The following is a 22,804-nucleotide window of genomic DNA, read 5'->3' on the forward strand; positions in this document are numbered from 1 at the left end:
GGTCAGGCAGGGAGAGCTCTCAGTTGGTGCCTCATAGGACGAAAGTGCTCAGGAGGCGGGAAGCTGACGCTGTTAACTTCTACAGGAGCATTTTCCCATTTCTCCCTCCGGTCCTGGATTGACCTGGCTTGGTCCCTGACACCAGCAGGTCTTGATGGATTTGGCCCAATGCCATATCCGTGACCGTGCACTCTGACCAGTCACTGCCCCTCCTTTGGTGTAAGCCTGGTCTCAAGGCTGCCTCTTCCCTGGTGAAGGGTCAGCCCACAGAGCACAAGAACATTGATGCCACAGGCCCCTGAGAACGGCGTCTATGTCTTGGCGCATTTTCCCAGCCATCCTGCAGGACAGGGGCGGGTGCACATCTCCCCTTGCCTCCTGGGTTGACCTGTGGACACCCCGAGTCTCAGTTTGCTCATCTATGAAGTGGGTGGTGGTTGTGCCTGCAGAGAGTTAATGCTTCAGCAACACCTGGCTCCTGGGAGGGTGCCTGAGAAACAGGCGCCAGGCTGGGCCACCTGATGTGGGGGTGGGCTTCGCCGGGTGCTTGGGGTGGACCAGCACTTTGTCGCAGCCGGCAGTTTGCTTTGGTTCTCTTCAAAGGCCGGCTCTGCTCTGGGGCTGTGAGAGCAGGGGGGGTGCCCGTGGTCACCAAGTGAGAAGAGCACCCATGCATCTCCTGGGTGGGGGGAAGCTGCCTCATAGCCGGACTCGGTGCAGAAGGCAGAGCAGGGGCCTGTGCTGTGAAACAGGAAGCTGGCCCCTGCCCTCTGGGTTTTTGATCATCTCAGAGTTTCTGGGCTGGTGAGTTGCAGGATTCGAACCCCTGTGCATATGACTCCAGAATCCTTCCTGCTTACCTTGATGCTTCCCCACCAAGCCCGAGGGATCTGAAGTCCTCAGTGTGCTGTCCACGCTGTCCTTCTCAGGTCACTTGCTGCCTCTAGCCTTTCCTCCCAGCCCACCTGCCAATCCCCTGGCCACCCTCAGGGCTCACATCTTTGACAGGAGAACAGAGAAGGGTCTTGGGGCGCCAGGTGGCTCCTCTGAGCCCTTCAGTCTCCAGCACAGAGTGGTTTGGCTTCTAGGAACTTCTTGCTGCCTCGTGGTGTTGCAGGAGGGGGTGCTGGCTGGCTGTCTCAGAACTGCAACAAGCTGCTTCCCCTGCACACGGCCCTGAATTCCTGGCAGGAGCCAGACACTGCTGGGCTGCCACGCTGGCCACGTCGCCGGGATGAGGCTGGGCTGCCCCGCAGCCCCTGGATGGACGCCTAGGCTGGTCCCCGGGTGGGCCCCTCCCCAGGCGGCTGTGCTCTCCTCTCTTCGGGGAAGCACAGGCAGATGTTGTCAATTTAAATTGTTTCCTTATTAGAATCCTGCCTTTCCATGGCTGAGTTTCATCAGCTGGGAACTTGGATTGCATCATGAGGACCCCTCCCTTCTCTAGGAACCTGGCCAAGGACTGGGAGATCACAGAGTGGGCGTGGGTGGGGGGTTGCAGGCTGGATGCTGTGGAGTCCCCCAGGGCCCACCAGCCAGGAGGAGGGACTCCTGATGCAGCCTTGTTCTGGTTACCTCTCATCATAGGGGCTGAAGGGGAGGAATCAGGGACCAGCCTTCTCAGGAACCCGGGAGCACAGCTGGGGCTGGGAGGTCCCTGGGGTCCTACTTAGCTGTGGTGGGATACCCTTTCTTAGCCGGGTGCCCAGCCCCTGCCTCAGTCACCTGGGAGCTTGTTTAAAAAGTTTAGTCAAAGGCCTGCTTCCCTGGTTCTCTGACGGGGTGATTCTGCTGCCACCCCTCCCCAGGGGAACATTGGCAACGTCTGGGACATTTTGGGTTGTCACAGCTGGGGTTGTGCTACTGGCAGGATGCTGCTAAACATCCTGCAATGCATAGGACACCCCTGGAAAAACAAACAGAGTTATCTGGTTCAAAATGTCATGAGTGCACAGGTTGAGAAACCCTGTCCTACCGAGTCTTCCTTTCTGGCAGGGCCAAGGGCTTTTCACTCTGGGCTTTAGACTCTTAGCTCTGTCCTGCTGTGGCCACACAGAGCTGCTCCCTGCCAGGCCGGGCTCTGTGCTGGGCGAGCATTGGTGACAAGGCAGACATGCAGATGAGTACTTGTAGCCGGGCAGCGGGGGAGGTGGAGTGCCAAGTGTGGGTGTGGGGCCTCCCTGTAGCCTGTTTCCTGGGCTGCCCCACTGGGTTCCCTGCTCCTGACCACTGCTTGCCACGCTGAGCCTTTGCTCCCATGTGAACTCCAGGGAGGGGCCCTGAATGATGCCTGTCTGCAAGGACCTTGTAGGGGCGTGGCAGCCCGTGGTTCCCACTGTACTGACCCTTGTCACCTGCATGATGGAGCCAGTGCCCACAGTGTTTGTGGATTCGGAATAGAGGCCCTGGTCTGGGGCCATGGGCGCACCAGGGAGTTCTGGCCTGAGGATATTGGTCTGGTGGGGTGCTCTGCTCTATTTCAGGACAACCTAGAAATAGCTGAATTCTGCCACTGTGATGGCCACCGTGAGCTGCGGTGGGTGGGTGGAGGGCTCACCCTGCCTCTCTGGTGTTTGGATGTCTAATTGTATATCTTAAAGCTAAAAACGAGACGCCCCTGAAGCTGCCCTGAAAAGCCAGGCTCTGTAATTACCTGTCCCTGGCAGGCAGCCCGGAGCTGAAGGCTCAGGCCCTGAAGCCCCAGGCTAGGGAGTGTCGGGGCCTCCTTCATCTCTTCCCCAGGGGGATCTGGTGCTGCCCAGAGGGCAGGGCGAGGTGGGCCCAGGCCTTGACTCAGGTAGGTGGAGGTTCAGATTCCTTTTGCTTTTGACCAGCCCTTCTAACCTCACAACCTTTTTTCATTTTTTAACTTAAATTTCACTTACAGAAACAGTTTTTGGACAGAAATGAAGACAGTGGCCCTGCAGCCCCCTCACCCCAACTTAACCTTGCACTGCTTCCGTGGGTCTCTGCTGCTCTGGGAGTCGGTCCCCTCAGTGGCTTTTTGGCCTCTGACCTCATTGCCATCAGAGGACTCCGAGAGGAGTTGATTTCCCCTCCAGGCATGCTTTAAGAAAAAGTCACAACTGATACTTCCAGTTAAAAAAGAAAAGAAAGGGGTCCAATACTCCTCCCCCACTGTCTCCTCATTTCTTCTCTGTTCTTCCTTACCTGCCTGCGCACATGTGGACGCCCGGGTTGCGAGCACCTCCATACGGCCCCTTTGTAAGTTTGGGGCCAAGATTCCCTCTCCAACCTCACTTCCCACCACTCTCCCCCTCACTCACTCTGCTCCGGCCGCTCTGGCCTCCTGGCGCTTTCTTTTCTTTTTTAAAAAAAATATATTTTATTGGTTTTCTACAGAGAGGAAGGGAGAGGGATAAAAAGTTAGAAACATCGATGAGAGAAAAACATCGATCAGCTGCCTCCTGCACGCCCCCTACTGGAGATGTGCCCACAACCAAGGTACATGCCCATGACCAGAATCGAACCTGGGACCCTTGAGTCCACAGGCCGATGCTCTATCCACTGAGCCAAACCGGTCAGGACCTTTCGCTTTCTTAAGCACCTCAGGCAGGCACGTTCTCACTGTTCTCACCGCAGGGCCTTTGCCCTTTTTGTTCCTCATGCCTGGAGGGCTCTTCCCAATTATCTGCACAGGCTACTCTCTCCCCTCCTTCAGCTCTTAGCTCAGATGTCACCTTCCCGTCAACGCCTCCCCTGACCATCTCTTCCTCACTCAACCCACACTGGACACTGCCTGCCTCCTTCCCCGTTCCTCTTCCACTTACCACCCTCTGAGGTGTGTTGGCCTCATTTTGTCTATCTCTTACCCACTGCCAGACTATAAGCCCCTTGAAGGCAGGAATTTCTGTCTGTTGTGTTTACTGTTTGTGTTGCTAGGGCCTTCGGCGTGCCTGGCACTTAGTAAATGTTTAGTAAGAGGTTTTTTAGAGAATTGAGTCTCTGAGATTTCCTCAAACCTGGCCTGGCCAGCTCCCACCCTGGGCTCATGGCCAACTGTTTGAGATCCTCATTCCTGCCTTTTTTTATGAACATCTGCCCCCCACCCCTGTTCATCCCTCCTCATTATCCCTGTCTTGTGCCTGGGACCCCGTGCCACCTCACTGGGGGTGCTCGGCTCCCTCTCTCTAGAGGGGCCCTGGAGGAGGTTGCAGGGCTGAGTCCTCGCTGTGCCATCTCTGGCTCACAGATGGGCCTGGGGTTGAGACCACACTCTGCTCACAGCTCTGTGAGTTACTCAGCCTTTCCGAGCCTCACTTTCCCCGTCTGTAAAGTGAACCACGGTAACACCCAACTTTCAGTGTTGAAGAGTTCCAGATGGCACACAGTAGGCCCTTGGGAAATGGCCACTATTGGGGTATGTATGTTGCCCTTGCTGTGACCTCCTGGGGTAGGCCCAGGCAAGGCTGGGAGCTTCTTCCCTTGGGAGTGGTGGCATTTAATAGTGTGTTTAAGCCCCGTGGAAACAAGAGGGAGGCCCAGCACCTGATCCTGTGAGCCCTGCCCGGAGGACGGAAGACGCCTGTTACCTGAGCCTGGGAGGGCTCCACGTGCCTCTCTCTGACCAGGCCTGTCAGGAACCACCAGGGGCCCAGGCTTCCTGGCTGGGTGTTCCCTTGGCAGACTCACAAAGGGGAAGGGAGAGAGCCCACAATTTGATATCAGTTTTTGTTCCAGACACTAATCCCAATTCCTCTGGGTGTCCCAACACGCCCAGCATTGTGAGCTTCCTCTCAGGTCTCCAGCAACTGCGTCCAACTCCTGGGCTGGGTCCAGCAGAGGGGGTGGGAGGAGACCTGAGGGTCCACGTGGGGGCTTTGGCTGCTTGGGAAGTGTTCCCACTCTTCGCCCTTCCACCCACTCCATCAGGGCTGCTCGGGCCTAAAGCCAGACTCCGTAGTGGCAAGACAGAGCCGCTGTCAGAATAAGATTCAGAGTCCTCACCATGGCCCTGGAGGGCCTGACCCCTGCTCCCTTGCCCACCTCATCCCCTCTGTTCTCCTCCCCAGTCCATTGAGCTGCTGGCCTCTGTGCTGCTTTTCCTCTTGCCAAGCATGTGTCTACCTCAGGGCCTTTGCACTTGAAGTTCACGCTTCTGGACAGCTCTTCCCCAGTTTTTGCTTAGCCCTCAGCCTCATTTCACTCCAGGCCTTGCTTAGAAGTCACTGCCAGAAGGGCTTTCCCTAACTACCCCCCTGAAGTAGCAGCCCCCACCTTCTCTGTTTTTCTCTCTTTATCTGACTTACCATATGGGTGGGTTTTTTGGTGTATGTGTGTGTGTGTTTTTTGTATCAGTTTTTTTTTCTTTAAGATGTAATTCACATGCCACACAATCCACCCATTTAAAGTGGCAATTTAGTGATTTTTAGTATATTCAGAGTTGTGTGACCATCAGCACAGTCAATTTTAGAACATTTCATCACCCCAAAAAGAAACCCCATACCCATTAGCAGTTATTCCCCATTTTCTCCCTATTGCCCCATCCCCTAGCAATCACCAGTCTACGTTCTATCTCTTATGGATTTGGCTATTCTGGACATTTCATATAAATAGAATAATACAATACACAGTTCATTATGACTGGCTTCTTTCACTGAGCATAATGTTTTCAAGGCTAATCCACATTGTAGCATGTAAAGCAATTTTTATTATGGAACAAGATTCCAATATATATATATCCATTTCTCAGTTGATGGACATTCGGGTTGCTTTTAATTTTTGGCTATTATGAATAATGTTGCTGTGAACATTCATGTACAAGTTTTTATGTGGAAGTAGATTTTCATTTCTCTTGGATAGATACCTAGAAGTAAAATTGCTGGGTCACATGGTAACTCCATATTTAACCTTTTGAGAAACTGCCGAACTGTTTTTCCAAAGTGGTTACACCACTTTACATTCCTACCAGCGTATAGGAGGGTTCCAATTGCTTACACTCTTGCTAGCACTTCACTTGTTATTATCTGTTGATGATAGTCATCCTAGTGGGTGTGAAGTGGTAGCTCATTATAGTTTTGATTTGTGTTTCCCGGATGACTAATGATACTGGGCACCTTCTCATGTGCTTATCGGCCATTTGTATATCATCTTTGGAGAAATGTCTATTCCGATCATTTGCCCATTTTTTAATTGGGTTTTTGTCTTTTTATTGAGTTGTAAGTTCTCTTTATATATTTTAGTTACAAGTCCTTTATCATTCATGTGATTTGCAAATGTTTTCCTTCATACTGTGGGTTGTCTTTTCACTTTTCTTGATGCTGTTCTTTGAATCACAAACATTTTTTAAAATATATTTTATTGATTTTTCACAGAGAGGAAGGGAGAGGGATAGAGAGTTGGAAACATCGATGAGGGAGAAACATCGATCAGCTGCCTCCTGCACACCTCCTACTGGGGATGTGCCCACAACCAAGATACATGCCCTTGACTGGAATCGAACCTGGGACCCTTCAGTCCGCAGGCCGACGCTCTATCCACTGAGCCAAACCAGTTAGGGCGAATCACAAACATTTTTAATTTTGATGAAGTTCAACACATTTATATCTTTCTTTTGTCACTTGTACTTTTGATGTCATATCTAAGAAACCGTTGCCTAATCCCACATCACAAAGCATTACCCCTGTGTTTTTGTCTAAGAATTTTATAGTTTTAGCTCTTAAACACAGGTCTTTGATTCACTCTGAGTTAATTATTTTATATGGTCTGAGAAAGGGGCCCCGCTTTGTTCTTTTGCATGTGATACCCAGTTGTCCCAGCAAAAGCTGTTTTCCCCCCACGGGCACCCTTGTTGAAAATTAGTTGACCATAAATGTGAAGGTTTATTTTTAGACTTTAAATTCTATTCTATCGACCTGTGTGTCTATCCTTATGCCACAGCCACACTGTCTTAATTATTGTTGCTTTATAAAAGTTTTGCAGTCCAGACATGTGAATTCCTTAATTATGTTCTACTTTTTTCTAGATTGTTTTAACTATTCTGGTCCTTTGATTTTCCAGTGTTTAGGATCAACTTGTCAAAATTCTACAAAGAAAACAGTTGAGATTTTGATAATGATTGTGTTGAATTTTTAAATCAATTTGGGAGTATTGTTGTCTTAACAATATTAAACCTTTTGATCCATGATGGCAGGATGTCTTTTATTTAGATTTTTTTGGTCCCCTTTACCCTTTACTACCCCCCCCCCCCTCCTTCTGGTAACCACCATACTGATATCTGTCTGTGTCTTTGAGTTTCAGTTTTATATCCCACATATGAGTGAAATCAGATGGTTCTTAGCTTTTTCTGACTGACTTATTTCACTTAGCATAATATTCTCAAGGTCCATTCATGTTGTCACAATGGCAATATTTCATCCTTGAGGAACCGCCATACTGTTTTCCATAGTGGCTGTACCAGTTTACATTCCCACCAGCAGCGAATGAGGGTTTCTTTTTCTCCACAACCTCTCCAGCACTTATTACCCGTCGTGTTGACTGTAGCCATTCGAACAGGTGTGAGGTGGTATCTCATACTTTTGATTTGCATCTGATGGCCATTTGTATGTCTTCTTGGGAGAGGTGGCTGTTCAGGTCCTCTGCCTATTTTTTAAATGGATTGTTTCTTTGGTGTTGAGTTGTATGAGTTCTGTATATTTTTTGGATATTAACCCCTTGTCCGGAGCTACTGTTTGCAAATATCTCCCATTTGGTTGGTAGCCTTTTTGTTTTGTTGCTGGTTTCTTTTGCTGTACAGAAGCTTTTTCATTTGATATAGTCCCATTCATTTATTTTTGCCTTTACTTCCCTTGTCTTTGGGGTCACAGGGTCAAATTCATAAAATGTTCTCTACGACCAAGGTCCATAAGTTTTCTTCTACGTAATTTATTGTTTCAGATCTTATATTTAGGTCTTTGATTCATTTTGAATTAATTTTTGTTTGTAATCTAGTTTTATTCTTTTGCACGTGGCTTTCCAATTTTCCCAGAAAAGAGTCTTTCTTTTCTCCATTGTGTGTCTTTGGATCCTTTGTCAAAGAATATTTGCCCGTATACCTGTGGCTTTATTTCTGGGCTCTCAGTTCTGTCTTATTGAAGATCTGTGTGTCTGTTCTTCTGCCAATACCATGCGGTTTTAATTATCATTGCTCTGTAGTAGAGTTTGAAGTCAGATAGTGTGAACACTCCAGCTTTGTTCTTTTTTCTCCGGATTGCTTTGGCTATCTGGGGTCTTCGTGGTTCCATACAATCTGACAATGTTTTGTTCTACTTCTTTACGAAATGACATTCGGATTTTGATGGGAATTGCATTAAATCTGAATATTGGGGTAATATGGCCATTTTAACTATGTTGATTCTTCCAATCTATGAACATGGAATATTTTACCATTTTATTGTGTCTTTTTCAGTCTCTTTTAATAATGCTTTGTCAGTTTTAGTATATAGGTCTTTCACATCCTTTGTTAAATTTATTTCTAGGTATTTTATTCTTTTTGTTAATTGTTAGTATATAGGAATACAGTGGATTTTTGTACATTGATTTTGCATCCTGCAACTTTACTGTATTTGTTTATTGTTTCTAATAGTTTTTTGGTTGAGTCTTTAGGGTTTTTTATATACAGAATCATGACATCTGTAAAAAGTGACACTTTTACTTCTTCCTTCCCCATTTGGTTGTCTTTTATTTCTTTCTCTTGCCTGATTGCTCTGGCTAGGACTTTCAGAGCTGTGTTCAGTAAGAGTGATGAGAGTGGACATCCTTATCATATTCCTGATTTAGAGGAAAAGCTTTCAGTTTTTCACCAAGAAGATACAAATCCCTATGTAGATCTTGAATTTTTTCAACAGTGTTTTATAATTTTCCAAAGTATATGTTTTATACTTCTATTGTTAAATTTATACCTGCATATTTTATTCTTTTTAAATAAAATATTTTTCATTTTATTGTGGATATTTGCTAGTACATAGACATAGTAGATTTTTTTATATTGATCTTGTATCCTGCAGTCTTGCTGAACTCTTGTATCCAATCGTTTTTTAGTGAATTCCTTAGGATTTTCTACATACAAGACCTAGTCATCTGCCAGGAGAGATCATTTTAGTTCTTCCTTTCTACTACCATGTATTTTTCTCATTTGTTTGATCTTCATCTTTCTGTTCCCACTGGAGAGTAAGCTGGTCACTGCTGTAGTGCCAGTGCACAGAGCAGGCACAGAGCTGGAGCTGTTAGTCGGTGAATGAACGAATGAGTGCAGCTGGCATGGCTGATGCCCCAGCCCAGGGCTCCTGCTTCCCTGTGGCACCTGCTTCCTGAGGGCTCGTGCCCGTGTCTGTCGGGGGTGGGGCTTTCCCTTCCTTCCCTCCTCTCTAGCCCTGTCCTTTCCTGTTTGTCCCAGTCTTGGGCTGTGGGAGGTTGCTGAAGTTCGCCCTCCTCACAGGGTTGGAGCATTCTGGTGACTGAGTCTCTCTAGATCCTGAGTGCCTTCATCAGATAGGACACATCTCATGGACTCCCCCCCCCCTCACCCCCCGCAGGGCTCACATCACTGAATGCTCCCAGGTGCCCATGAGTGAGCGGCTGGTGCACCTGTTTTACTAATGAGAGTGGAGAGGTCGAGCCCCAGCCCGAGTTGCACAGAGAGTGAGGGCTGTGCCCCCAAGACTGCTTGCCCTGAGTCCTGTTGCCCCTGGTCACAGACCTGGCCCAACATGGGACAAGCCTTGGCCACGTCCTCCAAGCTTGTGGAGCCAGCAGGAAGCCCCTCACCGAGGCTCTGCTCAGAGGCTTGCATCAGCCGAGGAGACCTGGAGTACGTCTGCTTCTCACGCAGTCTGTCCCCTCAGCCTGGAACTGTCTCCCCACTGGCTACGCCTCATTCTGCATTGGGTCTGAGCTTGAATGTCACCTCCCTGCAGCCAGTCACCTTCCCTCCCCCCCTTCCCCCACCCGGGTGACCTGAGTCATCACTGTCAGATGTTGGTCTGTAAGTCCACTGCAGGGCCCAGTCCCTGCCAGGCTTTGCGGGCTCCGTGGCCCATGAACCCAGGTGTGGCTCATGGCTCTGCAGTCGGGCAGTCCTGGGTTTGAATCCTGCTTTGTCATCACTGGGGATGTGACCTGGGCGGTCTGTTGTTGCCTCAGTGCCCTCGGCTGCAGAGGGGGTGGCATAGAGCCTGCCTTCCAAGGTTGCAGTGAGGAGCCAACGAGCCGTGTCCAGGAGATGCGCATCCTGCGCCGACCCTCCACCCTCGGGCCCCAGCCTGGCGAGTAACCGCACTCCTCAGGTCCGGGGTGTGGCGGCGGTCACTTCCTCGCTGTCGGCTGGGCCACTCCAGTTAGGTGGGATGCGGCGGAGATAATGTCTCTCCTGCCGGCCCCTCCCTTCCTGCGCACCGGTTCTGCCAGCCAGGCTGTGGGGGGCGGGGGCGGGGGGGGGGTGCTGCACAGGGGTGCAGAGCTCATCTCTTGACATGTGCCGCCGCCACCCCCAGCTCCTCCAGGGCCCCCGCAGCAGCTGGGAAAGGCTCAGATGAGCTGCTTCCCCCAACTCCCACCCACTCCCAGGGCACAAAGCACATTCCTCTTAAGTGGATTCTGAATTCGGGGCTTGGTCATGCCCCCCAGGCCCAGGAAGAACTCGGGGCGGGGGGCTGCAAGTTCTTCCCCATCTCCTGTCAGGAGAGCTGAAGGCCCCGAGTAGGGTCTTAGACCTGGGGTGGTGAGGGTTAAACGTGTGGCACCTGAGCCAAGCTGCTTGGGTTCAAGACCCTGGTCTGCTCTGCCATCTGTGGGCCTCGGGGGTAGGGTCTCCGCCCCAGAGTTCTCGTTTTTTTGAATGTGGGATTGGGTTAGTGACTCCCTGTTGGAAGGGTCGGCGTGACCATGGCTGGCTGGCCCATGGGAGGTGCTGTGTGAGCATTAGCTGTTCCTGCTGTTACTACTGGTGAAGAAGGGGACTCGGGAGCCCGGCGGCACTGGGCTTAGGGCCTGCTGTTTCCCGACTGGGTGGTACCAGGCAGTTTACCTACCTCAGTCTCTTCACCTGTAAAATGGACAGGTAGTCCAGCCTGGAACACTGCTGGGAGGGCCACCTGACGTGGCCAGTGGGAGGTAATGGCAGCGGAAGGAGTCACCCAAGGCCACTGAACAAGGGGGTGGGGGCACAGCCCTGGGAGCAGAGGGAGGGGCAGCTGCCCCCAGCCTGACCTCACCCGCCTTGTTTTTCATTTTTTATTGCATATTTTGTTTTTACAACACTCACACAGGCACATTCTTGTTATGAAACTGCAGTCACTTTGTGCTACAAAGTGAAAAGCGAGCGCTCCCTTCCTTCCTCTCCCCCTCCCGTCTGCCTCCCTAGAGGTGAGCCCCGTCCCTCCTGGTCCCTGGGCGTTGGCCTGCACCCGTGCTCACCTGTCTGTCTGGCCTGCAGGGAGGAGGTGCAGGAGAACTGCGTGCGGTGGCGGAAGCGGTTCACCTTCGTGTGTAAAATGAGCGCCAACCCGGCCACTGGCCTGCTGGACCCCTGCATCTTCCGGGTGTCGGTTCGCAAGGTGAGGCCGGGCTTTGGGCCGGGGCGGGATGGGTGTGGGGCCACTGCTCTGGTGGCTTTAGCCCCATCCCCTAGCTTGTCCCCCTCAGGGATAATGGGGTAGTCGCTCTGCTGCTTTTCTTGTCCTCCACTGGCAGTCACTTCTTGCGGGAGCGGGGGGGGCTGGGGATTGGGGAATTGGGGGGACATATGAGGTCCCTTGGATTTCCTAGTCACCTGCTGCTTATGTCTGTCTCCCTGTGCAGGAGCTGAAAGGTGGGAAGACTTATTCCAAGGTGAGTGGAACTGTGTGAAGGGCTGTGGGATGGGATGGGGGGGACAGGCATGAAAGAAGCTCCCAGAAGAACCTCCAGCCCCATTTCTGCCCCAAACAGGAGACACTCAGCCCTACAGGAGATATATCGTCTTTTGGAAATATTTCTATTGACCGTCTTTACACTTCACAGACACACAGCCTATGTTTGTTGACGTCCATAGAGTGCAAAGGGTAGTTTATGTCCCCTTCCTCTCCAGGCCCCCTCCCCCCATCCCAGCACTGGGATTCCTTAGGATTGTTCCAGACCTTTTAAGAAAAAAATATTATGAAATATATCATACACACAGAGCAGTGAGTAGAATGTTCGATATGGTTTAGAGAACCGTAAAATGAGCACCTTACATGAGTCCTCTGTATGTGCAGACGGTGTGACTTTTAACTACACAAAAGGGACTTGTTCTCACTACACTAAGTGGGTTCTGCAGCCTGCTGCTTTTCTTGCCAGTACGTCACGGGCATGTTTTCGTGTCATCACAAATTCCCTGTTGCTTTAAGAGCAGCAGTGTCCCTTTGTGTGGCTGGGGACGGGTGACTCAGCCAGTCCCCGCTGTTGCATGTGTGTAGTTGCTAGGTTCTCACTGCGCCCACAGAGAGTTCAGCCCCCACATTACACTGGGAAAGGCAGGAGAAGACGGGTTACCTCTGGCTTTGAATAAGCTTGCTCTGCCCTTAAAGCCCCTTCTCTGTGGGGGCTCACAGCCCACCCTCGGGGGCTCCCCAGGGAGGTAGCACGTTGTGGGGGGAGGAGGGGGGAGGGCTTAGTTAGGTCCAAGGGGAAATGCCTTTGCCTCACCTCACCCTGAGCGCAGGGCGTGTTGCTTCCCACCAACCAGAGTTCAGGAAGCTCAGCGCTCTGGTGTGTGCGCTGTGTCCTGGCTGCTCGCTCATGTGCCTCTCCAGGGGCAGAGGGCAGGGTGGCCAGAACCGGCCTGTGGAAGGTGCATCAGAGTGGAAATTTCTCCTCCCGTCGATTCACGTGGGTGCGGACAGCTGCCCAGCCAGGAAAGAAACTACCAGCAAACAGCTGGAGCATCCTACGTGCATCCGGCAATGTTTGTCACGCGCCCAGCACGTGTCAGACCTGCCAGGCCCTTCCCTTCCTGTTCTCCAATCAGACGTCCACACTGGCTCAGCACCTTGACACAGAGGAGGAAACTGAGGCCCAAAGAGGTGGCAAGACGTGGGGCTGGTCAGGCCGAGTCCAGGCTGGTTGTGCTGGTTACGCCCTCCGGGGCCTGCGCATGTCGGTCCTCTCTGAACCGGCTTCCTTGTCTGCAAGATGGGGGTCACTGAGTTGATAGCGGGGCTGGAATTTGACCTTAGTCCTTGATTCTGGCACCCATGCCCGAAGTCTGCGGCAGAGACTTGCACGCAGCAGGTGCTCAGTAAACTTCCCGCGCTGGTTTGGTTATCCCGTTTTAATCCCAGCATCCCCTCACCTGAGCCTCTGTTGCCCCTCCAGGCCTGTCAGAATTGGCTCCCATCCAAAAGGCCTTAACTCATAGACCCTGCTCTCGTACTTTCCCCACTTCCTTCCCCATCCCTGCTCCCCTCTCTGTAGCTGAGACCCTCACTCCAGCCTCCAGGAGGGCCTCCTGCGCACCCTGCAGAGTGCCCCCCACCCACCATCCCAACGCCAAGTTCCCACGGGATTTTCCTCCCCCCGGCCCGCTGTCCTGGCGGCTCCCACAGCGCAGCCTTGTTTCCCAGGGAACAATGTGTCTGTGTCACAGACAACAATATCCTTTCATCTCAGGCGCTGCCCCGGTGCACTCTGGGACACAGCACAAAGGGCGCTTTGTGTGGCTCAGGGATGTGAGCTCCTGGCTCTGCCACGTCGGAGCCGCCAACCTCAGCCACCAGCCCGGCCTCTGTCCTTGGGTGCAGGTTATGCAACAGGCAGTCTGGGCTGTGGTGTGTCCCAGGGGCTTTGCCTGCCCCTCCCCCTCCACCAAGTTAACCCTTGTGCTGCCAGCCCGGCACCCACACTCCCTGCAGCCGCCCACAGTCTCCTCTCCTCTCTCCCTCCCAGCTGGGCTTTGCCGACTTGAACCTGGCTGAGTTTGCAGGCTCGGGCTCCACCGTGCGCTGCTGCCTGCTGGAGGGGTATGACACGAAGAACACCCGCCAGGACAACTCTATCCTCAAGGTACTGGCCCTGCTGCCTCTTCTGTCCCGTCTCACCAGGGGACCGGGCAACCCTGCTCCTCACCAGATTCCCTGGAGGGTTGTTAAAAATACAGGTTCTTCCCCTGGACAGCAGTGAGGGATACTGGGAGGATGTGGGTCCTGGGTCAGGAAACCACCATCAAAGGCCTGCCTCAGCCACTGGCCTCAGTTTCCCCATCCATAGTCAGGGGTTGGACCCCAACAGTCTCTCTAAGGGTTTGGTGAGATCAGCATTGCTGAGTGCTGCCACCTCTTGTCTTGTGCCTGACAACAGCTCCGTGGGGCTTGGGGTGTATTATTAGTCCCCATTTTGCACAGGAAGGAGTTGAGGCACAGAGGTTAGATCATTAGCCTGGGTCACGGCAGAGCTGGCACTGAGACCACATTCAGGTCCTCCCATTGCCCCACCTGACATGAGGCAGCCTGAGGTCCCAGTGAAGCATCGTGACCGGAAGAACCTCCCGCCCCTCCACCTGGCAGGCTGAGGGCGGCTGATCCAAAGACCCACGTGCAAGTTTCCGGTGGCTGGGGCAGCTCCCTCCCCCCGGGCAGCTGCCTGCTTGGCCTCTTGGGACAGAGATAATCTGGGCATCTGCCACCCGCACACCTCTCTTCCTTGTCTCCACACCCTCCCACCTGGCTGAGCAAACAGTCTTGCCCTAACTGCACCTCTGCCGCTGACCCAGTGGGAGCATGTTGTGCCAGGGCCGAGCTGGGCCAGAAGTGGTGGGCAGAGGCTCTGGGGTCTCCCCGACCCTGTGCAGAGGGAGTCGGAGGCACCGAAAAAGTATAGGCTAATTGTGGTGGGAGCTGGGAGCTTTCAGCCTCGCCCCAGTGGCCCATACACCTCAGGCCAGAGCAAGGGCACTGGGGGTGGAGGGTGGGGGAGTAGGGGGCCTTGGCTTCAAGGCCTCAGCCTGTCTTGAGCAGTCACTTCCTCCGAGTCTGGGTCTCATCCCTCCTCTACAACCTGGCACCGTCACCTCCTTGGTAGGCTGCTATTGTGGCCAAAAAAATAATCCATAAAATTTTTTAAAAAGCTCCTCAACCCAGTGGTCTTTTTGTTGATGGTGGTTGGGATCTGAGCCTCTTTCCCACCTGTCGTTCCATCTCAGCCCAGATTTGGGAACCCAAGCATTGCCTTGTTTGGGCCATTGCCAAAATCTTTGCCCAAGTGGACGTTAAATTCTTAAGTTTCTAATGGGTTTTTGCTTTGCTTTACTCAAGAAACTTGCACTAAGCCCCTGCCCTCTGTGTTGGACTACGAACCCCCTTCTCACTGGGCCGGCTTCTCAGGCCTCCTTCCCTCCCCACGCCCACTGGGCACTGAGGGTGGAGAGGGACTGTGCGGCCCTCCCGCGAGGGCTCCCGGGCTGGCTGTAGTTTGAAGTGGTGGTAGCTGGCTTTTGCTGCTCGGTCACTCCCAGCCAGGGGCTAAGCCAAGTGACCCTCATCTCGCTGCATCCTCTCCACTATCCCATGAAGCAGATGTCAGGCTCAGTTCTGCCTTCTGCATGGCTTCCCCAGGGCCATCAGGGGGCAGAGACGGGATCAGATCCGAGCCCTGTCTGAAGCCGGAGCAGGGAGGCCGCAGGAGTCCAGGCGCAGGAGTTCAGGTGCCTGGGCTGAGTGAGTGGACGTGGTATGGCTGACTTCTCCTTGTCTCACAGGTCACCATCGGGATGTTCCTGCTCTCTGGAGACCCCTGCTTCAAGACGTGAGTGTGGGTGCAGGCTGAGGGGTGGGGGCTCAGCTGACCCCAAGACTGGGGCACACAGTCATACCCCTCTCTGTCCTCCAAGGCCGCCGTCCACTGCCAAGTCCATCTCCATCCCAGGCCAGGATTCCTCCTTGCAGCTGACGTGTAAGGGAGGCGGGACCAGCAGCAGTTGCAGCAGCAGCACCAACTCCCTGACAGGGTCCCGGCCCCATAAGGCCCGGCCCACCATTCTCAGCTCAGGTACCGCTCCCTATCCGCCCGCCTTACCTGCGCCTCCCTTTACCTCCGAGGTGGCCATGCTTCCGTTAGGCAGACATTGTGCAAGCCCCTCCCGTGTGCCAGCACCGTGCAGGGCCCTGGACAGAGCCTGACGTGGTGTCCCTGACCCCGTGGCCCTCCCCATCCAGCAGGAGAGACAGGCGCCGATCAGATGATAACTAAGTCAAGGGCATGTCTACCTACGGAGAAAGAGCCGTGAGAGACACGGAAGGCATCTCTGGGTCAGGGACGTCTCCCTGAAGCGATGGCATTGGAGCTGAATCTGGGGCCCGGGGCACAGTGCCCTGGCAGAGGGACGTGTGCTGTGAGCGTTTGTTCTCCCCCACGTGCTGCGTGACCTTGACTACTGGCCACTCTGCCTCTTTGGGCCTCAGCGTCCTCCTGTAAAAGGGGGTCAGCAGTGGTACCCACATCTTGGGTTGCTTGGGGGATGAACGGAGCAAATGTGTGGGCCTGGCCTGAACAGAGTATGTACTCTGTGTATTTCTACTGAGTTATCATTATTACTAATGTTAAAAAAAATTTCAGACGAGCCTGCATCCCCAGAAGCGATGGCTTGGCGATTAGGAGAGGAGGCGCCACAAGGAGAGGAGGCTCTGGCAAGGCGGCACGTGCGGGCCCTCGTTTGTGTCGCAAGAGCAATTAGGGCACAGTGCCGGCGGCTCCGCAGATGTTTGCTGGTTTCTGCCCTCGGGGGCCGGCAGCAGGGAGGGACCCCTGACCTCAAGGGCCAACTCCCTCCCACGTTTCCTGGAGACCCAGCCAGTGAGCCCAGAGCGGAGAGCTGGGTGCTTGCTGCCTCAGCCCGGGCTTGCACGTGGGAATGCAGGCGTCCCAGCTTTATTACTTTCTCCAGCTTCTGGGTATGGGTCCCCAGAGCAGAGATCTGGGGAGCAGGCCACCCCAATATCGATAAGCCTTTGTGCAGAGTAGTAGAGATGCCTCTCCCAGGCAGCGTGGGGTGTGAGCCCCAAATGCCTCTGGCTGGTTTTCTCTACCCCTACCCTCCTCTGCACAGAACCTGTTGGGGGCTTAAAAAGCCACTTGACTTTGGGTGGGGACACAGTCAGGCCTGGGGTCCAGCTGGTGGCCTGGCTGTGCTCATCTCCAAAGGGGGGCTGGGCAAGCCCTCACTTCCTGTGTTTACCACAGGAGGCCTGGTGGGTGGTACCCACGGCCCTGGGTGGATCCCCTGGTTCCCCTGCACCTCCTGTTGGGGAGTGCTGGGATGTTCGTTTCGAAGTTGGGCTTATGGGTGACTTGGGACAGGGCTGTCAGCCAGTTCCCCTCCCCCTGGTTTGCTTTCTTTTAACTGCATTGACGGAAGCTCACAAGCTTCAGGGCCTTTGCCTTAGTTCCCTCCGGAAGGCCCTTTGATGCCTTATCTGCCTTGCTTCCTCCCACGCCTCCGGATGGTCTCACGTTAAGGCCGCTGCCTCAGAGAAGCCCTCCCTGATCTCAGACTGGGTCAGACCCCCGCACACTGTGTTGCACCACTCACCGAAATTGTGGGTCGTGTTTGTTAAATATTCTTCCTCCCCAGTGGCCTGTGACACCCTGTCTCCTGTTCACAGCACCCAGTAGAGCACCCTGCATGGAGGCGGTCCCTGACAGATATTTGTAGAATGAATGACCTGGGTTCAGATGGTGAACTGGGGCTTGGAGCAGATTGCCGCTCCTGCTAACATCAGCTTACATAGTGTCCCTCCACCTGACACCCCGCCAGACTCAGTGAGAGGACGGACACCCCTGGTCACCCCTGCCCTCTCCCTGCCTCCCAGGGCTTCCGGAGGAGACAGACCAGAACCTGTCCAGCCCCGAGGAGGTGTTCCACTCTGGCCACTCCCGCAACTCCAGCTACGCCAGCCAGCAGTCCAAGATCTCTGGTGAGTGCCCACCTGGCCCGTGCCCTTGGCCCCCCATAGTGCCCGGCTCCCTTGTAATGCACGCCCCTCCCACCCAGGCTACAGCACGGAGCACTCGCGCTCCTCTAGCCTCTCCGACCTGACGCACCGTCGCAACACGTCCACCAGCAGCAGTGCCTCTGGTGGCCTCAGCATGACGGTGGAGGGCCCCGAGGGTGGTGAGCGTGAGCACCGGCCCCCCGAGAAGCCACCCCGGCCTCCCCGGCCCGCCCATCTGTCAGACCGCTCGTTCCGGTGAGTCTCACTGCTCGGCATTTTGAAGAACAGACCCCTCCCGGTGGCTCCTTGAACCTTTGCTCCTTTGCCTGTAACACGGGACACTAGGGTCCCTGCCTCAGGGTTGGATGCTGATGACTCAACCAGTTGATGTTCATCAGTTAGCCCTGACCTAGCTGCTGTGCGCGTGCTCCGTCAGCGGTTGCTGTGTATGACTTAGGTACCTTAGGTCCCTGCTAGGCCTCTCAGAGCCTCTGCGTCCTCCTCTGTAAGACCAGGTGATGGTGGCACCTGCACAGCAGGGCGGCATGTGGTTACGTGACGACCACGTGAACAAGCTCTCCTGTGCACGGAGAGCATCCCGAGCGATGTAGGTGGTCACTGCTGTCATCACTGCGCCGTTACCACCCTGACTGTGTGCCTCTGCCCGCCCTGCTCCAGGCGGAAGAAGGACTCGGTGGAGAGCCACCCGACCTGGGTGGATGACACGCGGATCGATGCAGATGACATCGTGGAGAAGATCATGCAGAGCCAGGACTTCACCGATGGCAGCAACACTGAGGGTGAGCGGCCCACGCCGGGCGGGCTGGGGGGACAGTGCCACCTGCCCCAGGGGCTCCTGCCCTGCTCAGCCTCCGCCCTCTCCTGTGTTCCTGCAGACAGCAACCTCCGGCTATTTGTGAGCCGCGATGGCTCCACCACGCTGAGTGGCATCCAGCTGGCCAACAGGTAGGGATGAAGGCTCGGGTGGGTGGTTAGGGTGGCCATGGAGCATGGTGCCGAGAACAAGGTCTCTGACGCCTGCTGACCTGGCTTTGAATGCCCGCTCTTGTCACCACAGAGTGGCCTGGGGCCAGTCACCTCTCTCTGAGCCTCAGTTTCTCCATCTCTCGAATGGTGTGACCTGGGACAGTGCTTCAGGGTTGGCGCCAAGGGCGTCAGAGGCAGCCTTGGAAAGTGCCTAGCGCAGGGCTGGGCACAGGGCGGCAGCTTTAGTCTTTATTTTGGACCCTGCTTTCCCTTCCTCCTGGTCTGGGAACCCCTTAACAGTGATGATGTATGGGACAGGTGTTCACTGAGCACTAGGCACTGAGTGAGGTGCTGGGTGTACGACGGTAAGCAGTTTTTTTGCCCTCGTGATAGTCCCAGACAAGGGGTGGTAGGGTCAAACTTGGGCTTGAACTCTAGTTTATAGAATGCCAGTGCCCTCCTGACCATTTATTTATAGTGTGCCTGACTCACCGAAGGAACGAATGGGTGGAGGAGATTCCCACCTGCAGGGTTCCTGTGGGCAGGGTGGGAAAGTGCCCATTTAACATCCAGGGCCAGAGCTGGAGGAGAGCTTGGCTGGGCTGCCCAGGGCCCCAGACCTGCCCCCTGGTGCTGCTCTGCTGACCCCTGCTGCCAAGGCTCAAAATTGCATCTGCCATCTCCCCATGGCCTCCTGGATGAGCTGATCTGTCTCTTCCCACAGGGTCTCCTCTGGGGTCTACGAGCCAGTCGTGATTGAAAGCCATTGAGGAGCCGGTGTCCAGGCTGGAGAAGGGCCCTGCCTTTGCGGGTGTCCAGATCCGTGTCATTCCACGAGGGTCCTTCCCCTTTGGATCACCATCCATTCTGCATCTCATCTGTGCCTCCTCCATGCACTCCAGCCCCACTCCTGCCCCACTGCATCATTCCATTGTCCTCCCATCCATGCTGGGACCTTCCTGGCCTAGGGCCTGGGCACCACTGTGAATATCCTTCTCTGAACCACTAGAGGGCAGGCCCATGAAGTACGTGGGCAAGGCAAAGATGGCCAGGACGCCCTGCTGGAGACCCACCTGGCCCCTTGATGAGGACGTGCAGCAGCTCCTACACACGCGGAGCTGCTTGTGGCCGAGAGGTCTCTTGCCCTGTGTCCCCACTCACTCTAGGAGCACCAGCTCAACCATGCCCTGGCAGGGCTCTGTTCCATTGCCCCCTTGCCCTTGGGGGCCAGTTCACCCCCAGAATCCTGCCACCGTGGCCCTCTGACTGCTTAGTGCTTCAGCTATCCCTTCCCTGTGCCCCGGGAGACCTGCTGGCGGCCTCCTCCTGGGAGCCAAGACCTCAGACCCCACCCACACTCCAGTTTGAGACTCCCTCCCCCAACGAATGTTCTCCTGCTGCCCGGGCAGCCTGCACTTTGCACATGCTTGTGTCCAGCACAGCCCCACCGGCCCTCGCCTGCCCTTCCTCTGATCCCTTCCCAAGGACTCCTGGGCACTGCCTGCTGTGCAGCCAGCGGCCCAGCCCGAGCAGCCCGGCTGGAACGTGGCGCCACCTCTCCTCCCTCTAGTTAGCTGCTGCTCAGGCCTGAGACCCAGGCTGAGAAAGGTCTGAGCTTCGAAGATGGTTCCTCTCTGCCCAGGGCTGGGCCCTGAGCAGCTGGTTTCTTGTAGAAAGCCAGGAAGGTGCCTCCCAAGCCCTCGGAGGCCTGGGGCCTGACTGGGCTGGGCAAGCACCACCCCTTTCCTCTCCCCTCAGGGTCAGCTGGCCCAGGCTGAGGCCCCTGCTGGAGGGGCAGATGGGCTGGGACTGGACCAGCTGGAGCTGGCTGCCTGGCCCCCAAAGCCTGAGCCCTCCTCTGAAAGCTTCCCCTCTCTGGGCAAGGGGTCCTTTATGGGGGGTTCTGGTGGGGAGCAGTCTGGCCCTGCCCCCGCCCCTGCTCCTCACTAAGCCTCTGCTCTGAGCACTTTCCTCCCTGTCCTCATTACTTGCTTGAAGGTGGTGCTGGCTGCCAGCCAGGCCCTGGACAGATCCCCTGCCGCTCTTAATTTTACCCATTTTTGTATAAACCCAGCAGGCTGGTGTTTACTTTACCCTACACTTCTTTTTTTTTTTCTCTTTTCTCCCTTTTTTTTGGGTTCGAAGTTAGGTATTTTTCCTCCTCCAGGTGAGGGGAGGTGGTTCTGTTCTCTGCCCCGCCCACTGACTGGTCCCAGCAGCGCTGGTGATCTGGATGGGGCCGGGATTCTGCTGCTCCCTCTGGTAGGGGTGGGAGTGAGGGTGTCCTCCCCAGGCTGGGAGGGTCCTTGTCTTTCTGCCCCAGCTGGCAAGAGTTGGAGTCTTGGTCTTGGAACCTCCCAGCATTGGGCCAGAACATTTCTAGGATTTTGTTGTTTTTAATCACCTAACCCTTTCAAAAAATGAATGTTAGAAGGTGCCTGCCGAGGCAGGATGGAGCATTTGCTCTGGCTGGAGAAGGCTCTGGTCAGCTCTGTGGGTCCCTGCCTGGCCCGTAGACACCTGGCACTTTAAAAGGGGATTGGCTGCACTGTCTCCACATGTAGTGACCCCCAGAAGATGGGGTTCCGCCCTTCCCCCCTGTGTCTGCAGGACTTCAGCCCAGTGGGAAGGTGTATTTGGTATCTGATTCAGTTCTGGGGCTTTTGGGCATAAAACAGCTGGCTTTGGTGCTGGTGGGAGACTCCCCAAACTAGGAACCCCAGCCTCACTCCAGATGAGGTCTGAACTTGACAGTCACCCCAGGAGACAGAGCCTGCCACATCCTCCCATGCCGGGCCCTGGGCCAGGGTCATTGGACTGCACATTTGGCCGTAACCAAATTAATGCTGGCTGGAGCTGGAGGCCTAGAGCCCTGGCCCCATCCCCACGTGGGAACCCTCCGGTCCCCTCAAGCTCAGTGACTTCCCACTAGGCGCCCACAGCTCCTAGACTTAAAATTCTATAGAGAGAGAGAGATAGAGAGGAATATATTAGAGATATTTTTGGAAAGGAATTGGTCTATGCAATGTCAGTTTGGAATCTTGGAAGACAGTTTAACGTTTTTACTAGGAGATTTAAAGAAAATAAAAATCTACAATATTTTTAGGTTATTATTTTTGGTCACCCCACAAACTGACCACATGTCACGATCTGCCAGGATGGAGAATGTCCGCATCCTCTTGAGGGAGGGATGGGGGGGTGTCTTTTTTTTTTTTTAATTCCCCTCTTTTCTAACAGAATGTTGCCACCACCACACCCTGATTCAGTGGGCTGTGTTTGTATCTCCGTCCCAGCTTCTACTGTAGAAAATAACATTGTAAAGGGAAATCAGCCTAGTGTCAGTGTCTTGGTTTGGGGGAATAATTAAATGTTGCAATTTTTGTTTGTTATGGCATATTGGGTCTTACTTATTTGTTTTGTCCACTTGACTTTGGGGTCAAAGACAGCATCAGATGGAAGCCAAGTGTGAGGCTCTGGGGGATGGAGACGAAGTAAGTGGCCAGGCTTCTCCAAGTCCTGGCTGAAGTCACAGTTATTACCAACTTTATCACACCAGAGTGCTGGGGAGGGAGCTGAAGCCCACAAGTGGTTTCTTGCCAGTCTCGGGTCTAGTAAGTGCCGCTCTGACCTCAGAGCCCAGTTCTAACCACTGCTCTCCACGCCTCCCAGCCGGCAGGTGTCCTCTAGCAAGTGTGCCCGAAGACAAAGAGCTGGAGTCTCTCAGCTGCAAATGAGAACGTGGGTGTACAGCTTGACCTACGGGAGGTGCCAAGCATGTCCCCACCCTGTCTGAATTTCCAGGCCTGGGCCCCTCGCTGCCTGCCCGGTTTAAAGTTACAGAGGAGTCTGCACCAAGCTCTGAGAAACAAGGCACCCTG

General features: G+C 54.2%; 1 protein-coding gene across 1 annotated transcript in view; it reads left to right on the plus strand.

The window, feature by feature from the left end:
- EEIG1 (estrogen-induced osteoclastogenesis regulator 1) overlaps window positions 1–22,320 on the plus strand; it is a 34,536-nt gene extending 12,216 nt beyond the window's left edge. Inside the window, exons 2-11 of the mRNA XM_079789949.1 lie at window positions 11,432–11,552; window positions 11,797–11,826; window positions 13,900–14,016; window positions 15,707–15,753; window positions 15,839–15,996; window positions 17,817–17,921; window positions 17,999–18,194; window positions 18,618–18,739; window positions 18,836–18,905; window positions 19,651–22,320. Coding sequence (XP_079646075.1) covers window positions 11,432–11,552; window positions 11,797–11,826; window positions 13,900–14,016; window positions 15,707–15,753; window positions 15,839–15,996; window positions 17,817–17,921; window positions 17,999–18,194; window positions 18,618–18,739; window positions 18,836–18,905; window positions 19,651–19,696 — 1,012 coding nt within the window. The 3' untranslated portion in view covers window positions 19,697–22,320. The remainder of the gene's footprint in view (window positions 1–11,431; window positions 11,553–11,796; window positions 11,827–13,899; window positions 14,017–15,706; window positions 15,754–15,838; window positions 15,997–17,816; window positions 17,922–17,998; window positions 18,195–18,617; window positions 18,740–18,835; window positions 18,906–19,650) is intronic.
- Window positions 22,321–22,804: the final 484 nt, after the last annotated feature.

This window comes from Cnephaeus nilssonii, assembly GCF_951640355.1.
Source record: "Cnephaeus nilssonii genome assembly, chromosome: 14".
Lineage (NCBI taxonomy): Eukaryota > Metazoa > Chordata > Mammalia > Chiroptera > Vespertilionidae > Cnephaeus > Cnephaeus nilssonii.